Source organism: Schistocerca piceifrons, chromosome X (genome assembly GCF_021461385.2).
Source record: "Schistocerca piceifrons isolate TAMUIC-IGC-003096 chromosome X, iqSchPice1.1, whole genome shotgun sequence".
In the NCBI taxonomy this organism is placed as follows: Eukaryota; Metazoa; Arthropoda; class Insecta; order Orthoptera; family Acrididae; genus Schistocerca; species Schistocerca piceifrons.
Genome location: NC_060149.1, coordinates 412,392,986 through 412,410,066, shown reverse-complemented (window position 1 = coordinate 412,410,066; position 17,081 = coordinate 412,392,986). Strand labels below are relative to the sequence as shown.

The 17,081-nt window shown below is 39.2% G+C and overlaps 1 protein-coding gene across 1 annotated transcript in view; it reads left to right on the top strand.

Moving 5' to 3' along the window:
* The window catches only part of LOC124723145 (protein unc-79 homolog), an 868,025-nt gene that overhangs the window by 300,518 nt on the left and 550,426 nt on the right, over positions 1-17,081 (top strand). The window contains exon 18 of the mRNA XM_047248336.1: positions 4,178-4,350. Within this exon, the coding sequence (XP_047104292.1) occupies positions 4,178-4,350 (173 nt within the window). The remainder of the gene's footprint in view (positions 1-4,177; positions 4,351-17,081) is intronic.

Here is a 17,081-nt window from a genome sequence, read left to right as displayed (position 1 = left end):
AATGTAGACCTAAATGGAATATAAAAATAAGATTATATAAAATTAACTAACACAAGTAAGTTGGATTTAAGGTCACAATTAATTACAGTTTTCTTAAATCAATGGTGACAAATATATTTAAACATCTCAGTCAAACACTGACCATGCAACAAAATGCCTGTATACTTCAATGACTCACCAACGGCATGACTCATACAGTGAATACCACAACTTCTGTTGTAGGACAGAAGCCTCTCAACAGCCATACTTGTTGGTTGCCCCTAGTGGCTAATAGTTTAGTCCCACAACTGTCATGCATGAAGTGCAAGAAGGTTGCTAATGGATCTCTCAAGAATTGGGACATTTTAATAGTTATAAGAATTTTCGTGACTGACAGCAGGCCGTGTGGCAGAAAGAATGACACTACATCACACGGAAACTTGTGGAAAATTTAAGACATGAGGTCTGTTCAAAAAATTCCTGAACTTTGTCCACAAATTTTTTATATGCATGCCTTTTACTTATTGTGCATGGTCATGTCTGAAATATCCTCCTCCACAATTGATACATCACTCCCAATTCTGTTTCCACTTCCAGAGGCAGTCTTGGTATGCCACTTGCTGGACCATGTGAAGTGCCATCTGCAAATTTTTTTTATCTTATCTATCACTGCAAATCTTCGTCCTTTCAATTGGGTTATCAACATTGGAAATAAAAAAGAAAAGCCCACAATGGCCAGGCCAGGAGGTTACGGAGGATGAGGCAGCATGGTGATTTTTTTGTACAACAGTCATGCACCAGCAGGTATGAATGTGCAGGTGCAGTATTGTGATGCAAGATCCACGAATTATCCCACCACATTTCAGGCTACTTCCTCCTCACATTTCCTCACAGGCATCGCAACACATACCGATAGAATCATTGATTAACAGTTTGTCCTAGTGGCATGAATTCAGGATGAACTAGTCTTTCAAAGTCTAAGAAAACTATCAGCATGGCTTTGACAGATGAACTGGACAAGCTATTTTTTAGTCTTGGAAAACCTTTCCTGACCCATTGTGAAGACTGAATATTTGTCTCAACATCATTACCCATCATGACTCACATGTTATCAACAGTTATGATTCTCTTAAGGAACATCTTGTTCTCATTTGCACAATCTGAAAGTTCTTCACAGACTGTGAGGCATAGGTCGTTTTGGCCTTGACTCAAGAGTGGTGGGATGAACTTGGCAGCAACACGATGACTTTCAGCATGCTGCGTCAGGATTTCATCACAAGATACAACTTAAATGTTACATTCTTTTGCCCTCTCAGACAGTCAACCTTTGATTGGCATGCAGAATTTCATTGACGTTCCTGACTTGACCATCATTGGTAGACGTCAAACGGCGTTCTGAACGAGGTTCATATTTATTTCTGTCTGGTCGTTTTTAAACTGTGTGAACCATTCATAACACTGAGTAGGGCTTAAGTACTGATCACTGTAGGCTTCCTGCATCATTTAGTGTGTCTCTGTAAAGGTTTTCTTGAGTTTCATGCAAAATTTATTTCTGACACTCATTGGTCATTTAATTCTGCCATCTTGAAATTCACAAACTTTGTGACACAACATTCTACTCAGTACAGCACTGAACAATAACTAACAGACATGCAGCAATGAAACTATTGTCAGTTATGCATTAAATGCAGGTATGTGCAGGGATGCCAACTGCATTTCACTCCAACACACCATTGGTGCGAAAGTATGAATGCTCCAGAATTTTTTGAACATACCTTGCATACTGGTTTAAACCACAATGTAAGCTGGGAAACAGTGTTTAGTAAGTGCAAGTGAATTGAATACAAGCCGGCCTGTAATATTTGACAAGTGATATAATGTGTTTTAATATCAGTATTCACAATATTTTTGGGTCCACTTGTGCACTGTGTGCACTATCTAGATTAGGAAGGCAGGAACTATTACAGAAAATTTGACAATGATGTACACTGTGAGTGGTGCCATCTATTGCATGTTGTTGTAATTAAGGAGATTTCAGCAGCATAACTATGGAAGATCTTAACATGTCCTAATTTTTCTCTTAACGTGCATCAACTGTCACTTTGATAGTTTTATGTCTTAATCTGGTGCTAACTCCAAAACATTCACCCTATTCTATGTGATAAATAATGACATGAAATGAAAAAGATACAACTTTTTTTGTTTATGGCATAATTATTTCTTACTGCTTGTTGCTTGCAGTCTTTTTTGGATGGCAGTTTTAGTTTTCTACAAAATTTTTACCCAGGTTTCTGTAGTTTGCAGGTAGCAGCTTTCAATAACATCTCTATGTTTTTATTGACCTAGAGGTTTTGAGAATTCTGCAAAGAAGGATTTCATTAGTTTGTCACAGGGACAAGTGACAATCTAGACATACAAAACATTATTGTATCTAAAAAGAAATTTTATTGACATGCCGAACGTAAATTCTTCCTCTCCAGGTATACATCACAGTTGCACACAGTTTGTTGATGGTGACTACATTCTCAAATCATTGTCTGCATTTACATGGTCCAAGCAATGGCATGAGAATGAACATTAACATTCAAAACTAATCAAATCCAAGAAATTTTACACAAATATGACAGGAACCTGAATAAATAATAATGAAATTTGAGTTGCTGGTCTTTTTACCAACAAAATGTTTGAATTAAATTAATGTTTATTTTTTTGTATTACCATTTTTCACCTGAGTAAATGTTAGATATTGATTAAGTGCAATGTATGTTAGTTTCCTTACAATACCTGAAATTTAGGAGTTACGGAATTACATAATATTTTACATGAAAATGAAATGCCAGTTGTCACAATGAAAGCATCAGAATCTCTCAAAACTGGGAACGCAGTACAGTTATGGAGGAAGATGTAGATATATTTGGTTGTTATTAAAAAAATTAAACCTATTTCTCTTTTATTTGTCATGGGTACACACTAGAGGTTGAAACCATCAGTTCTGAGCATATCAATAGTTCATCTGATGTGTTTCTTGCATGTCAGTGCAATGCTGTGGAACTATGGGACACAAGAAATTTTGACACATGCACAGTGAAATTATTCTTACCTATCTGACACATTTTGTCCAAAATTTCAGAATCAGAATCTCAATCAAAATTTTATTATCTAACTTATACAAAAATTTAAATTGTAAAATAAATATATGGGAGATTTTCTAAGCTGAAGCATGTCTCTCTGCAAGTCTGCCATGCTTCATTCCTGCCTGATGTGGTCACTTGTACTTTTGATCTTTTCTGACAAATTAGGTAACAATAAAAGAATGCCATTCGTCAAGGAAACACTTCAGACTCTACTAGTGCCTGCAAATTTCACTCCATAAGAAACTTTCAGTGTAGTTTGCGGTGATGAAATGGGGAATGTTAATTGTAACAATTAGGTATAGAACATTTTTTGTTGTTAACCTAGGTCAAATACAATTTTTACAGGATTCGTATGTACTTATTACACTTGAATTCCAAAGAAAAACTTTGTAATGAATTTAAAATTTGTGGCAAATGGTAGTATAGTAAACACATGATTTTCTTTGAAATTTGTCATAGATGGTAAATGATTAAATACCAGTAGATTCATTAATTAATTGGGAGGCATGAAGATAGATACTATGATAATGAAAATTCCAGGATGGAACTAATAAATAAAAATGAGTTTAGGCAATGACTCACATGCAATTACTTAATGCTTGAGTCATAGACAAATGTAATAACACAAAAAATTAGACTATATTTCAAGCTACAACTTTTGATTTTAAGTATTCACATATGCATACATGTATGTGCATTCCCCCCCTCCCCTACACCCACACACCTGCTTCTGTGATAACACCATGTGTGTGTATGTGTGTGGACGCGCGCACGTGTGTGCGTATGTGTGTGCATATGTGTGTGTGTGTGTGGGGGGGGGGGGGGGAGGGGCGCATGTGCATATGCATGCCTGTGTGTGTGTGTGTGTGTGTGTGTGTATGTGTGTGTGTGTGTGTGTGTGTGTGTGTGTGTGTGTGTGTAGTCAATGTAAGCTATGACCTTGTGTTATTTCTGACAGAACATTAGAACATTTTCATGTTTTTAAATTAGTATAACATGTAGGCCTACATTCAACAGATTTTAAGGTACAACAGTTCTTAAATTTTATAATTTCTATTTCACAGCCACAGCCACAGTTCAGGTTGCAAAGCCAACATTGGTTGGAGAAAATGACGAGCCCATTGATACGGGTAAAGAGGAAGAACTATCAGACTTCTGGCACACATCTGTAGGGAAATTTCGTTTTTCTCTTGAAGAACTTCCACAGCAGCTACAGTTTATACATCAACTGTTACAGGTACCACTTATATTAAAATGTGAAACTTTGAACAGATATTTGCACACTGTACATACTTTTAATAATTAAATTTATTCAATTAAACATTTATACAGATCTTCATTATAAAACTGTGATGTAATAAAGATAGGAATAAATTGTGTTTGCTAAGTAGCAGATGATAAGGCAGAAACAAAAGATGATGAAAACACAAGAATTTGAAGCCAGTGTCTTCTCATCCAGCATAGTGCTGAAAAACCATGGAGGGTACAAATCTGTTTGATAATTATGAAGTATGCACACTAAATAACAAATGTTGTATTGAAAACAAAATGAATGCAAGGAGGGTCCTAAAAATATACAAACATCCATGATCATGAATTACCTCCATTCTACAAATGATATAATGAAATTTAGTGTTGGCCCAGTTAAATCCTCCACAGTCATTATGAATGGATGTATCCCCATACTTGAATGCAATTGGTAGGGAGGAAGAAAATTTCATCAGCCAATAAACACTGTATCAGTAAATATAGGCATAAATAATTTTTTTTATTTTCCTCACTTAATTGTCATACACTGAACTTAAAATAATCTTCCTTAAAATGAGTGCTGTTGGCATAAAAATGATTTTCAGTATATATTTTTAGTGTCAAATGCAAATGTACATACAACAATATTTTGATTCAAGAATGAAATTTTGACTCTACCATGGAGGGTGCACTGATATGAAACTTCCAGGTAGATTAAAGCTGCGTGCTGTACCATGACTCAAACTTGTGATTTTTGCCTCTCATGGGCAAGTGCTCTACCAACTGAGCTACTCAAGTATGACTCATGACCCATCCTCACAGCTTTACTTCTGCCAGTACCTCATCTCCTATCTTCCAGATTTCACTGAAGGTCTCCTGCGAACCTTGCAAGATGAGGACTCTTGGAAGAAAGGATATTGTGGAGACATGGCTTAGCCACAACCTGTGGGATGTTTCCAGAATGAAATTTTCACTCTACAGTGGAGTGTGCACTGATATGAAACTTCCTGGCAGATTAAAATTGTGTACTGGACCATGACTCCAACTTGGGACATTTGCTTTTTGTGAGCAAGTGCTCTGCTGACAGAGCTACCCAAGCACGATTCACAACCCGTCCTCTCAGCTTTGCTTCCATCAATACCTCATCTTCTACCTTCCAAACTTCAAAGAAGCTCTCCTGCAAACCTTGCAAACCTAGTACTTCTGGAAGAATGGATATTGTGGATACATGGCTTAGCTGCAGCCTCAGGTATGTTTCCAGACAGAAATTTTCACACTGCAGTGGAGTGTGCACTGATATGAAACTTCCTGGCAGGAGAGCTTCTGTGAAATTTGTAAGGCAGGAGATGAGGTATTTGTGGATATAAAGCTGTGAGGATGGGTTATGAGACATGTTTGGGTAGCTCAGTTGGTAGAGCACTTGCCCGTGAAAGACAAAGGTCCAGAGTTTGAGTCTCAGCCTGGCACACAGCTTTAATCTGCCAGGAAGTTAAATATTTTGATAAACATACCATTGTACTGTGAATGATAATGAAATGTTTGAAACTGTTAGAGGAATATTTGTAATGTGAAGTAATGATATTTGGGCCATATTCCTTCCTATTCCAATTTATTTTCAGCTTGTTTTTGTATATTGTGGAAAATAAGTTGCACTTGAGTCAAAACATTAAAATTTAATTTAAATCTTATGTCCAAAGTAATTTTTTCACTCTCACTCACACACACACACACACACACACACACACACACACACACACACACACACACATTTTGTAGTTTTTTTCATCTTGATGTTTTGAATTTCTATATTTGATTCATAATCTGTATCGAAAAGCTTCTTATCAGTTAGTTTCTACACCTATATAAACTATCTAATCAAAAGCATCTGGACACCCCTGTATAATATGGAATTGACCATCAGGTCAAACCTAGCAGTTTGGTCCTTCCTCCCCCCCCCCCTTCTTTTAAACCAACCAACCAACCATCAGAGGTCATGTGATGTGAAACCACCAATATAAAAGATGGTGGGAAATACTGTGCTGTCAGTAGAGAAGCAGTAACAGCATAATCGGTCAGTCAAGAGAGCTCATGACTTTGAACATGAACTAGTCATTGGATGTCACCTGAGTAACAGATCTATCAGTGGCATTTCAATCCTTCTAAAGTTGCCCAAGTTCACTATTGGTGATGTGACTGTGAAGTGAGAACATGAAGGAGCAACCATAGCTAAACCAAGACTGGACAGACTGCATGTATTGATGGACAGGGCCTGCTGAACATTGGGAGAATATCTGTAAAAGGATCCTTTAAATCAGTGGAATGGATGAATCTTGAGTTACAAAGTACTACCATTATTTCAGCTAGTGCAGTGACTGTGTATAGGGAATTAAAAAACATGGGATACAATGGTCGAGCAGTTCTTCATAAACCACACATTTCTGTAGTCAATGTTATGCAGCGTTTTAGGTGGTGTAACAAACAACACCACTGGACAGTGGATGATGGAAATGAGTGATTTGAAGTGATGAATCATGCTATACCTTGTGGCAATACTATAAAAGGGTGTGGGTTTGCGAATACCTGGAGAATTTAATATGCCATTGTGTGTAGTGCCAACATTGGAGCACAGAAAACTGGTGTTATGGTATGGGGTGTTTTTCATGGTTAGGATGCGGCTTCCTCATTGTGCTTAAATAAACACTAAATGTGAAAGGATATGAACACGTTTTACAACATTGTGCTCTATGTACAATAGAGGTAAATTTTGAAGACAGTGACTGTATTAGCATGACAATGCATCATGTTACAAAACACCATCTGTGAAGCAATGTTTTGTGGACAATAACATTCCTGAAATGGACAGGCCTGCCCAGAGTTCTGTCCTGAACACAATGGAACATCTTTGGGATAGATTGTCAACTTCTGCTGTAAACCCCAGCATCTAACATTGGTACCTTCTCTGGTTTGGCTTCTTAAGGAAGAATGGGCTTTCACTCCTCCACAGACTTTCAGACACCTCACTGAAAATGCCCCAGTAGAATTCAAGAAGTCATAAAGGTGAAGTGTGGACACACCCAATTTTAATGTACTCTAATATGTGTCTGGATACTTTTGATCAGATAGTGTGCAGAGGAACAAAAAAGAACAGAAGCATCTGAGATGTGGTGCTACAGAAGAGTGTTGAAAATCAGGTATACTGGTAAGATAAGGAATGAGGAGGTTCTCTACAGAATCAGCAAAGAAAGGAACAAATGGTAAACATTTGACAGTAAGAAGGGAGTGGATGATAATAAATGTAATAGTGCATTAGGTAGTAACTGCCTTGGTTAGAGGGAACTGTAGAGTGTAAAAATTCTAGGGGAAGACATGAATACATCCAGCAAATAATTGGAGACATAGAGTGCAAGTGCTACTTTGAAATGGAGAGGTCAGTGCAGGAGATGAATTCATGGGAGGCCATGTCAAAGCTGACAGAAGACTGGTGACCCAAAAAAGTGTGCATGTAATTTGCATACCACTGTGGATTGTGTGACAGCCAGTGCTTAGCACTGTACCACAAATATTTTTGTCTACTTTTTTATTTTCTATAATCATGATAAGGTTCTGCAGTTTATTTTTAAATTTCTTGTTTTATGCCATCACAGATGTATAATACAGATACAGTCAATATATTACAATATATGTACACTCCTGGAAATAGAAAAAAGAACACATTGACACCGGTGTGTCAGACCCACCATACTTGCTCCGGACACTGCGAGAGGGCTGTACAAGCAATGATCACACGCACGGCACAGCAGACACACCAGGAACCGCGGTGTTGGCCGTCGAATGGCGCTAGCTGCACAGCATTTGTGCACCGCCGCCGTCAGTGTCAGCCAGTTTGCTGTGGCATACGGAGCTCCATCGCAGTCTTCAACACTGGTAGCATGCCGCGACAGCGTGGACGTGAACCGTATGTGCAGTTGACGGACTTTGAGCGAGGGCGTATAGTGGGCATGCGGGAGGCCGGGTGGACGTACCGCCGAATTGCTCAACATGTGGGGCGTGGGGTCTCCACAGTACATCGATGTTGTCGCCAGTGGTCGGCGGAAGGTGCACGTGCCCGTCAACCTGGGACCGGACCGCAGCGACGCACGGATGCACGCCAAGACCGTAGGATCCTACGCAGTGCCATAGGGGACCGCACCGCCACTTCCCAGCAAATTAGGGACACTGTTGCTCCTGGGGTATCGGCGAGGACCATTCGCAACCGTCTCCATGAAGCTGGGCTACGGTCCCGCACACCGTTAGGCCGTCTTCCGCTCACGCCCCAATATCGTGCAGCCCGCCTCCAGTGGTGTCGCGACAGGCGTGAATGGAGGGACGAATGGAGACGTGTCGTCTTCAGCGATGAGAGTCACTTCTGCCTTGGTGCCAATGATGGTCGTATGCGTGTTTGGCGCCGTGCAGGTGAGCGCCACAATCAGGACTGCATACGACCGAGGCACACAGGGCCAACACCCGGCATCATGGTGTGGGGAGCGATCTCCTACACTGGCCGTACGCCACTGGTGATCGTCGAGGGGACACTGAATAGTGCACGGTACATCCAAACCGTCATCGAACCCATCGTTCTACCATTCCTAGACCGGCAAGGGAACTTGCTGTTCCAACAGGACAATGCACGTCCGCATGTATCCCGTGCCACCCAACGTGCTCTAGAAGGTGTAAGTCAACTACCCTGGCCAGCAAGATCTCCAGATCTGTCCCCCATTGAGCATGTTTGGGACTGGATGAAGCGTCGTCTCACGCGGTCTGCACGTCCAGCACGAACGCTGGTCCAACTGAGGTGCCAGGTGGAAATGGCATGGCAAGCCGTTCCACAGGACTACATCCAGCATCTCTACGATCGTCTCCATGGGAGAAATAAGTGTCCAAAAATAGAAAAGCAACTGGAATCACTCAGTAGAGGAAAGTCCACTGGACCTGACGGGATACCAATTCGATTCTACACAGAGTACGCGAAAGAACTTGCCCCCCTTCTAACAGCTGTGTACCGCAAGTCTCTAGAGGAACGGAGGGTTCCAAATGATTGGAAAAGAGCACAGATAGTCCCAGTCTTCAAGAAAGGTCGTCGAGCAGATGCGCAAAACTATAGACCTATATCTCTTACGTCGATCTCTTGTAGAATTTTAGAACATGTTTTTTGCTCGCGTATCATGTCATTTCTGGAAACCCAGAATCTACTATGTAGGAATCAACATGGATTCCGGAAACAGCGATCGTGTGAGACCCAACTCGCCTTATTTGTTCATGAGACCCAGAAAATATTAGATACAGGCTCCCAGGTAGATGCTATTTTTCTTGACTTCCGGAAGGCGTTCGATACAGTTCCGCACTGTCGCCTGATAAACAAAGTAAGAGCCTACGGAATATCAGACCAGCTGTGTGGCTGGATTGAAGAGTTTTTAGCAAACAGAACACAGCATGTTGTTATCAATGGAGAGACGTCTACAGACGTTAAAGTAACCTCTGGCGTGCCACAGGGGAGTGTTATGGGACCATTGCTTTTCACAATATATATAAATGACTTAGTAGATAGTGTCGGAAGTTCCATGCGGCTTTTCGCGGATGATGCTGTAGTATACAGAGAAGTTGCTGCATTAGAAAATTGTAGCGAAATACAGGAAGATCTGCAGTGGATAGGCACTTGGTGCAGGGAGTGGCAACTGACCCTTAACATAGACAAATGTAATGTATTGCGAATACATAGAAAGAAGGATCCTTTATTGTATGATTATATGATAGCGGAACAAACACTGGTAGCAGTTACTTCTGTAAAATATCTGGGAGTATGCGTACGGAACGATTTGAAGTGGAATGATCATATAAAACTAATTGTTGGTAAGGCGGGTACCAGGTTGAGATTCATTGGGAGAGTGCTTAGAAAATGTAGTCCATCAACAAAGGAGGTGGCTTACAAAACACTCGTTCGACCTATACTTGAGTATTGCTCATCAGTGTGGGATCCGTACCAGGTCGGGTTGACGGAGGAGATAGAGAAGATCCAAAGAAGAGCGGCGCGTTTCGTCACTGGGTTATTTGGTAACCGTGATAGCGTTACGGAGATGTTTAATAAACTCAAGTGGCAGACTCTGCAAGAGAGGCGCTCTGCATCGCGGTGTAGCTTGCTCGCCAGGTTTCGAGAGGGTGCGTTTCTGGATGAGGTATCGAATATATTGCTTCCCCCTACTTATACCTCCCGAGGAGATCACGAATGTAAAATTAGAGAGATTAGAGCGCGCACGGAGGCTTTCAGACAGTCGTTCTTCCCGCGAACCATACGCGACTGGAACAGGAAAGGGAGGTAATGACAGTGGCACGTAAAGTGCCCTCCGCCACACACCGTTGGGTGGCTTGCGGAGTATCAATGTAGATGTAGATGTAGATGTAGAATAGCAGCCTGCATTGCTGCGAAAGGTGGATATACACTGTACTAGTGCCGACATTGTGCATGCTCTGTTGCCTGTGTCTATGTGCCTGTGGTTCTGTCAGTGTGATCATGTGATGTATCTGACCCCAGGAATGTGTCAATAAAGTTTCCCCTTCCTGGGACAATGAATTCACGGTGTTCTTATTTCAATTTCCAGGAGTGTATTTACGTCTGGAGGGCTTCCCTAAGAGCACAGAGACAATACATCTACATGCTTTCTTTTTTAGTGTTAGTATCATGTGAGTTTGTAAATCTGCACTGCTGTGTCTCTAATAAACCATACAAGAAATATGGCTACTTTTGTAAATCTGCACTGCTGTGTGTCTAATAAACCATACAAGAAATATGGCTACTTTATTCGTTCATTGGTGGAAAACAACATAACAAACTCTGATGTATTTATACTGCACTTTAAGCTAAAATGATCTCCAGTCTAGTGAATCATTTTTGTATCGTCCAGTATTGATTACTTATGAGGCATTTTGCAGTTCAACCTCTACTATGCTATCCCTATTTTACCACTTTTCTGAATCTTTTCAATGGAAGCTGGATTTGTATTTCTCTCTTTAGTTGGGAAACTGTTTGATTCCCAGTTAGGTCTAGGTTTCTTCTGTCAGGTGTAACTTTTTTATCTCGTGCAGTGGTTTTCACATGTAAAAAATGGCAGTTTGCATTGTGGTTCTTGCTGCCTTGTATATTTCTGCTTCCCTCTGTCCAAAAAAGCACACTTTTCACAACCTGCCTCTCTACATCTTACCACTGTACATCGGAAGTGGCATATGTGCTCAACTTATTGAATAACATATAAATCAAATCACTATTGGAATCCAGCACATTTCATTCAGCTTAAATGACTACCTGTCTGAGACAAGCTCTACCTCAGATGAAGCCTCCAAATTATTCAACAAAGCAGCAGAGAGATAATGTAGCATTTTTAGATTCATGTGATGTCTAATACTGGTGCCTTTGATGAGAGGGCTTATTTTAATGACACACCAACCCTGAAGTATTTGGATTTACATAAATAATTAAAGTACTCCATCTCCCATGACAAGAATATGTTTATTTCACACATGCTTATAATTCAGATAGAGATACAGGTTTGTGTCTTTGCATGATTTTATTGTATTTGATTCTCCTTGTCATATATTCTGAGCTGTTCAAAAACAAAAGTGCTGCTGTGAGCCATCTGTCTCACTCTTTATTACCTGCCAGTTTCTTATCCTCTCTCCTTCCCATACAACTTCCTCCCTCTATGTGGCAGTCAGTAACAACTGAGATCCATTCATTGTCTTATTAACTGTTCAGTCTCCAATGGGCCCTAAATTTTTATGTATGTTTCTGCTTCTTTGACTTTATGCAATGATTTATTTTTATGAAAAAAAGCTATGCTTTGAAGTAGTTTGGATTCAACATGGAACTGAAGGCCCTCCATAAAAGGCTGGGTAAACCTGTTCATATGTCAGCAGAAGGGCAAACCACCTTCAATAGGAAGATGCCTAGAAAATCACTGTAATGCTGAAGCAATCCTTGAAGTTGAGGAGAGCTGTAGCTTTGTTTTAAGTCTGTCCAATCCATAAACACCTCTCTCAGAACATTTAAACATGTAATTTTAAGAGCCTGTCAAAAATCTTCAAAAGCAATAAACCCGTACTTTTGAATGCTAAAAATATAATAATGCTTAGTATTCATTTTATAGAGCCATGGCAATTATGCTCCAGTTTGAATGTTTAGATTTTAAAATGTTGTTGACAGCGAGGTAAGTGGAAATGGAGCTGGTTGAAAGTGAAATAAGTAGAAATGGAACAGTAGTTCAATTTCAGCAAGGATCAGGTTAAGGATCAACTATGTTCCTTTAGAATGACCCGTCTAAGTACATTTAGAGAACTGACAGAATATCTGAATTAGTGTGGCTAGGTAGAAATTTGAACCCTCCATAAAATCTGAGACAGTATTTTAACGTTTATGCTATCTCACATGATGGTCATTATATGGTACCTAGACATCGATGAAACGTGCAAGCAGTTCATTATCCAACATGGGACACTATCTTTTGTACATGTCAACATTGAGATGAAAACTTATATAAACCCATATCATCTACTGAATGCATAATAATAATAATAATAATAATAATAATAATAATAATAAATAAAAGACCAAAAAACTTCTTCACAACTGATATAAAGTTTGGAGCATTCTATTAAAACATGAAATAAGTAAATCAACAGAAGAGAAAAGTGTAATGTTGTATAATTACAGGAAGATACTTGGGACCAGAACCTACGCAAACCACATTAATATATACATATGTAAAATAATCACTAAACTATGATGCTATTGCGTGATGAAACATACCACAAGCACTGGAATTATTAATTCTTTATGGTAATCATACATAGAAAACATTTATTTTCAAAGAAATACAGGACATCATCCTCTTTGCTGTACCAACACATGAGAACAAGCTGATAATTGATCCATTGTGCTAGTAATGTTAATATACCCTATGGCAAAATTGTGCTATGGTATCCAGTGATCGTAAGAGTAGTTACAAATTTAAAGTCCAAGTTAAAGGTTCTGTATAAAACCTTATTCAAAGATATGTCTGTGTGAGGTAGCTTGCAATTATGCCTCAGTGAGAAGCTAGTGGATGACTCATAGTAAGCAGGTGATGAAATGGCATGGGGAGAGAGGAAAGGCTGAGTTGTGTGCAAAGACTGGTTATCAATAAGTGTATCTTAGACCACTGATATCAGCCCTTCTGATGCATGCAGCCTTAAAATAAGTAATGCCATTTCATGCAAAGTTACTGCTGACATCTACTATGTTTTGCATCAGTGTTAATGGTCTCTGCCAAAACAGTTAAGAAGGAATGCTGCATTGTCAACTCGGCTGAAAGTGCAGGGACATCAGATACATTACAGAGAGCTCCAGTAGCCAAATTTCAACTTACCTCACTATGCTCTAGTTCATGATGCACTACAAATGTGATAAAATTATTGAGTGTACCTAATAAGTGTAAGATACACATTATAGAATGGAATGTGCATTCAATCTTCCCCAGTCATAATGACATGAGGAAAAATCAGTGATACAGATTCTCACACTGCATAGTGAATTTTATAATAAATTGCACCTTAAAGAATGGATTACACTTTCTGTTGCATCTTACTTTATTGACAAAATAACAAAAGAATCAAACCTAAAATATCCACAGCAGGATGTACAGCATTTTAAACAACATTATATTGTCATCAAAATAGTGAGATAAGTAAAATAAAATTTCCATTACAAAACATGTTATGCTCTGAACTTCTTTCTACTTCATAGACCACTTGACAGCAAAGTAAATGTTCCATGAAAATTACAAACTAATTTTACATTCCATCGCATACCATTTTATTCAGATTTTTCACTGTCACTATTTTCAGAACTGGAATTGCTGGATGTGGGTGCCAGACTGACAATAAATGAATCAATTATTTCATCTCAAACAACTCCTTTCTGGTTATCTTCTTGCACTTTGTCAATGTGACATATGTAATTTTCCTAATCAGCAACAGTGATTTTGTTTATTGCTTCATGGACCAGCCTTTCAGTGTCTGCTAGTTTAAATGTAATATTTTTACCTGTCAGATATCTCTTCAGTTGTGATCACACCAGTTCTTTGGGATTATAATGGCACCAATAAAGAGGTGACCATGTTGCAGAGCTGGGGAATCAATTCTATATTTTTTACTGCTGCCTTTCAAAATGTTAATGAGCTTCAGCAGGTCTGCTCTTGTTTGTTTCAATATGTCGTATATGGTTACTTTTCAGCCATGAAAGTATATCACTTTTTCTCATGTTTCTAGTGAGAGAGATATAGCTTGCATTGCCCATAACAATGGCAGGGCATGGATGCAAATAAGGTAACAGCTGATTCTGAAAACATTCTCAAAATGTTTCTGCATTCATTTCAGAATGGTAGTTGAAGTTGGTTTCTGATTTCATTTGGTATGCAAGTTTACTTTGAGACAGAAATCCAGTAACAGCATAACTGTCATGACATATTATAAGATGCCCTCCTTTTCCCACTACAGCCGCGTGGGATTAGCCGAGCGGTCTAAGACGCTGCAGTCATGGACTGTGCGGCTGGTCTCGGCGGAGCTTCAAGTGCTCCCTCGGGCATGGGTGTGTTGTTTGTCCTTAGGATAATTTAGGTTAAGTAGTGTGTAAGCTTAGGGACTGATGACCTTAGCAGTTAAGTCCCATAAGGTTTCACATACATTTTTGTCCCCACTTTCAAACCATCTTGTCCCTCTGATGTTTGCCAGATAAAATTTGTAGTGTGCTTTTGTAAAAGTAAAACACAGTTGATGTTTCTTCTGATCTGGGTTCATGCCTTGTTCTTAGAAACATCATTCTAGCAACAACAATATCGCTATGCTCCATTAAAAATCTCTGTCTGTCATTAGATTTTACATGTTTAAATCTGATATTCTTCAATATTCTTTGCATTGACCTAGCCCTTCCTTCAAACTCAGTAGCTTCACATATGATGGTGATCAATTTCGCTGTTGTGGAGAACTCACCTCTTTAATAAAATTCAAAAACTTTTAGTCATAAATCATCTTGATCAAAGTTGTCAATTCCTGTCACCCATTTTGGCACACTATGTTTATTCCCTGGAGACCTAAATTCTACTTTTCCAGTTGCCTGCTGAAACAGCTTGGACTCCTGCACAATTCATCTATCAGTTCATACACCAATATCACCACAGGCTGCTGCAGTGCATTCCTGCCCTTTTACAATGCCACTGACTGGCTTGCTTGAACTTTCATGTTTGAAGAATGAGTACACTTTAAAAATAAAGTCCCTTGGCTGTTTCTGAAACATTTGTCGCCTTCTGGATGTTTTAGCCATTAGGAGAGAACTCAGAGGACACACATGATGCCAAATTAATCAATCAATCAATCACCATTTTGCATGAAAACATGGTGTAATGCTCAAATATGATGGAAGTTTATACAGTACAGAATGTGGAAGCCACTGGTGTAACTGACTGGCTAGCTACAAAATTGTCTACTGCACATCTCTGGCCCAGAGGCCATCAATGCTGTTGTGGACTATAGTATTTCTAGTCATTGTATTTGAATATTAAATATAAATCATTAATTGTTAGTGAATATTTTTTATTGTTTCTTTCGGCAAAGCATGAATGTTGGTTGGTTGGTTAGTTTAGGGGGAGGGGACCAAACAAGCATGAATGTCTGGAATGATGTACCTATAAAAAAGTAAATCAGTCATTAATCTGAAAGTTGGTTTGGAAAGTGCTTCCCTCCAAACTTTGAGTTGACTTACTCAGGCAATTAGTGGTGGCCCTAAAGATTAACATTGCCTCATAATTGCAATTAAACTTGTGTTCCTCACATCAGAGAAACATTGCCATTGGTGAAGGAAAGGATAAGTGACATAAAAAGTTCTTGCACTAACCAGAGATAAAACCTCCCACATTTGGATTAATAGTCTAGCACTTAGCACTGATCCACCAGACGACACAGAAAAGGTATATTTCTCTTAATTTTGATAAGAAATTGCACCCACAGGTACATGATTCCAAACATAAGAGTTATATTAAGTGTGAATTTAAGGAAATTTCATCTGAAACAGATACTTATAGAAATATATAAAAATATATCTGTTACAAAATTTATCAAATGACTGAGTGTCCCACCACCTTCCCCTCCCCCTCCCCCACCACTTGCAATTGTAATTCAGTTACAATACTGTCTATTTCAGTAGACCAGATGAGTAAAAATACATTAAATGTTTCATCTTAACAGTGAGCTTAAATCACTGCCCACCCATCTCATAATTAAGTTTTCTCTGTTGTTTCCCTAAATTGCTTAAGGTAAATGCTGTAAAGATTCATTTCAATAGGCAACAGATGATTTCCTTCCACATCCTTATGTAGTGGTCAAGCTCCAGGCACCACACTGTCAATGAGACCTTAAACTGTAATACTCCTTCTTTCTATCTTCTGGCCCACCATGAGTCATAGACCAGGATGAGGCATCTCAGTGGTACAGAAAGCTGTACCATAAGTGCAATCACAACAGGGGGGGGGGGGGGGGGGGAATCTACAGAGATGCCAGATAAACCTCTACTTCCTGAAGAGGAGCAGTAGCCTTTTCAGTATTTGAAGGGGAAACAATATGTGTGATGGACTGATCTGGTTTTTGTAACATTTAGCAAACATA